The sequence below is a fragment of the Vigna angularis genome, chromosome 9, assembly GCF_016808095.1.
Source record: "Vigna angularis cultivar LongXiaoDou No.4 chromosome 9, ASM1680809v1, whole genome shotgun sequence".
Lineage (NCBI taxonomy): Eukaryota > Viridiplantae > Streptophyta > Magnoliopsida > Fabales > Fabaceae > Vigna > Vigna angularis.
This window is the reverse complement of record NC_068978.1, coordinates 16,707,090-16,710,627: the sequence shown is the minus strand read 5'-3', so window position 1 is coordinate 16,710,627 and position 3,538 is coordinate 16,707,090. Positions and strand designations below refer to the sequence as shown.

The 3,538-nt window shown below is 35.5% G+C and overlaps 1 protein-coding gene across 1 annotated transcript; it reads left to right on the top strand.

Annotated features, from left to right (window-relative positions):
- The first annotated feature begins 565 nt into the window (after nt 1-565).
- LOC108322789 (peroxidase P7-like) lies at nt 566-2,073 on the top strand. Its single transcript, XM_017555030.2, has 3 exons — nt 566-839; nt 982-1,176; nt 1,324-2,073. The coding sequence occupies exons 1-3, from the start codon at nt 624-626 to the stop codon at nt 1,873-1,875; spliced, it is 963 nt and encodes a 320-aa protein (XP_017410519.1). The 5' UTR covers nt 566-623; the 3' UTR covers nt 1,876-2,073.
- The last annotated feature ends 1,465 nt before the right edge of the window (nt 2,074-3,538 follow it).

Here is a 3,538-nt window from a genome sequence, read left to right as displayed (position 1 = left end):
TTATATTAATTTAATTCATTTGACTAAGTCTCTTAATATGAACTAATTTATCAAAAACGGACTTGAGATCTGGTTTTGAAGGAAAGGTCCTGGTGCGATTGGGTAAAAATAGGATCTACATTAATTAAATCTCTTTTTCTAGATTAGGTGCACGTCTATGATTTTGAAACTTCTACGTGGTTATAATAAAATAAGAACGACTAGTTAAACTTCATTAACTAAGATTCGAAATTTCTTTCCTTGAATTTTTTATGTTAACTATCAAGTAGCTACCGATTTAGTCAAACGATGCATCCATTGTGCATTCCTTTGTCATTACTCGCTTTAGTTGGCCTACAAATATCAATAAACCACCCCCTGCGGACTAAATCAATCATTAAAGTACTCGTTTTCTACGATATTTTTATTTCTGCATTAAACCTACTATGTACTTTTCTTCAAGGTGAAACGGTCTTTCTCATGGCTCAGTCCACAAATTACATGGTATGATACGGTGCAGTTTAATTTATGGTATTTCTTCACCTGCTCCAGTGCCTCTATAAATACAACAATGGGGCAATAGCAGTTAATCCAAACAAATTCATATACAACTTGATCAATCACTCATTGCATATTAACATAGAATGGCATTGCGTGGATATTACTTCGTTCTTCTTCATGCCCTTGTGTTTGCTGCTCTTGCAACCTCAGCCTTCTCAAAATTGTCATCTCATTACTATGACTATTCTTGCCCCAAAGCTTTGAGCACCATCAAAACTGTCGTCGAGGCTGCAGTGCAGAAAGAACGCCGTATGGGAGCATCCTTGACACGCCTGCACTTCCATGATTGTTTTGTTAACGTAAGACAATCTATGCATCCACATACATAATTAGTTTGATAGTTCTGAAAGAAAAAAAGATAGTTCTGAAAATATTACATAATTAATGCATGTTTAGAATGAGTCTGATAAATTTTAGTTGGTTCTGTGAGAGTGATTTCAGGGCTGCGATGGTTCAATTCTTCTAGATTCAACATCCTCCATTGACAGCGAGAAGAATTCAAATGCTAATTTCCAATCTGCTAGAGGGTTTGAAGTGGTGGATGAGATCAAGCAGGCTGTGGACGAAGCATGTGGGAAACCTGTTGTTTCTTGCGCAGACATATTGGCTGTTGCAGCTCGTGACTCTGTCGTTGCGGTGAGTAAAAATAGTTAATTATAACTTCGTAACCACGACTTTTACACGTCGTGTTTACCCATACAAGAAAGAGCGTGCTTAATGTTTTGACTTAAATTAATCTGTTCTCAAAATTTATTAAATGAATTATGTGCATGCATGATGCAGTTAGGTGGGCCAACATGGAAGGTGAAACTGGGGAGAAGAGACTCCACCACAGCAAGTCGTGCAGCAGCAGATGCAAACATTCCAGCACCATTTTTCAGCCTCTCTGAACTCATCACCAACTTCAGGAACCATGGTCTTGATGAGAAGGACCTTGTTGTTCTAAGTGGAGGCCACTCCATCGGATATGCAAGTTGTGCTACCTTTAGGGCTCATATCTACAACGACTCCAACATCGATTCCGACTTTGCAAAAAATCTCAAATACATTTGCCCTACAGCTGGTGGTGACTCCAACCTTTCTCCTTTGGACTCAACTCCTGCTCAATTTGACAAAAACTACTACTCGAATTTGGTCCAAAAGAAAGGGCTTCTTCACTCTGATCAAGAACTCTTCAATGGTGGTTCCACTGATGATCTTGTCAAAGAGTACAGCTACGACACTGATGATTTCTTCGAAGATTTCGCAGATTCGATGATTAAGATGGGAAATATTCAGCCTCTCACAGGGAATCAAGGTGAAATTCGTGTTAATTGCAGGAAAGTAAACCAATGAGTGTGTATCATACATACAGAATAATCTTGAAGGTGTGACAGTGTTGCACTAGTATGACTTATAATTTATATATGAATGTATGTCTTCTTTACCATATAATTTGTTTGTTTGAAAACGGATTCTGAAGAGGTACAACTTCTTTAGATCTCGAGTTCTTTTCAAGATTCTTCATAAATAAAGAAAGAAAAAGGTTACGCACCTTCTACCAAATATACGAATGATTACACTATAACTGCAGAGATAGAAGAACATCAAACAGTTCGATCTGTAAACGAAGATAATTCAATTTCATTCAAAACGATTAAAGTAAAAGTGGAGAAAAGTTTATGTATGTTTACAGTTATTATTATAAAATCCGAAAGAGTGTAATTATGGGTATAATTAGATTGTGGTGAATCTAGATCATGGTAAGATTACTTTTACTTGTATCTTTAGAGTGTTCACTTATAGAAGATGTTATTTTGGTATCTGCAACGCTAGTCATTTTTGCTTATTTGATTCGAAATGCATATATATATATTCATGGATAACTTATCTGTTAACACATCTTTTGATATCTATTTGAAGAACTTTGGATGTTGTTGTGTTAAAGAAAGGTATATATACTAACCTTATGTTGAATTCGGAGAAATGTCGATGCTTGAAGGTATAAGTTATAAAATTTCATCAAGGGGAATAAATCTTTATAATGCAAATGGATGTGATAGAAAATTTGCTATTCCCCAACTAACGATGGAGGGTGTTATAAGCTTTTTTGGTCATGTCAAATTTTATAAAAAAATTTATCAAAAATTTCTCTAACATAACTAAGTTCTTATGCAACCTCTTAGTCAAAGATAGCCCATTCAGTTTTGATGAAGTAAACCTTTAACATTTTGAAGGTGAAGCAGATTTTCACACCATCTACTACGCAAGAAAGGTCTTAAATGTGTAACATCCCAAATTTTCACTTACTAAAATCTATAATTAACACCAATTGTATAATTAAAACAAAACATAAGACTTTATTGAAAAGTAAAAAATTAAAAGATTATCCCAATATTATTCGATAGTGTTGTGTATCTTTCTCAACACCAGTACTATCATATGCTCCCTATTGGGTTATTGGGCTCCCTTCCTATGTGGATAATAGGTCCAAATAATGTGGATCATTATGTCTCACTAGGTTAAATAGAGATGGGTCAGATTAGTAGGACACATGAGAGTCATTTGAAGAGAGACAAAAGTCAAGTGAGAGAAAAAGGAAGAAAGAAAGTTATTCCTGCATAACTCTAAACATGCATTGGTGTTTTCGTCGTTGTGAAGTCGTTCACCGTTGAATCAAGCTTATTTTTGGTTAGTGGGTTCCAGATATATGGTTCTTCGTTCTGACCGTTCGGATCGTCAATCCGAGGTCTAGATTGGTAGAAATCAATCCCGCACCATCAGCCCTGCACTAGCAGTCCTATTTTGGAGAATTTTCATCTTCTTTGTTCTCATTTGTAAGCATTTGTGCTTAGTTAAATTAACTTATTGAAAATACCATTTGATATTATTATTGGAGACTCTTTTGTACCCTATTATTGATCATAGTGGATTTTTCTTTGGTCTGAATGACTCGTGGTTTTTACCCTTGTATTGAGGGGTTTTCCACGTTAAAAATTGTTAGTGTCTCTTTGTGCTT

Excerpts from the sequence above, each read along its gene's own strand:
- LOC108322789 (XM_017555030.2), top strand. The coding sequence starts at position 624 with ATGGCATTGCGTGGATATTACTTCGTTCTTCTTCATGCCCTTGTGTTT. Across the intron at positions 840-981 it reads TCCATGATTGTTTTGTTAAC|GGCTGCGATGGTTCAATTCT; the intron begins GTAAGACAATCT and ends GAGTGATTTCAG. Across the intron at positions 1,177-1,323 it reads CTCGTGACTCTGTCGTTGCG|TTAGGTGGGCCAACATGGAA; the intron begins GTGAGTAAAAAT and ends TGCATGATGCAG.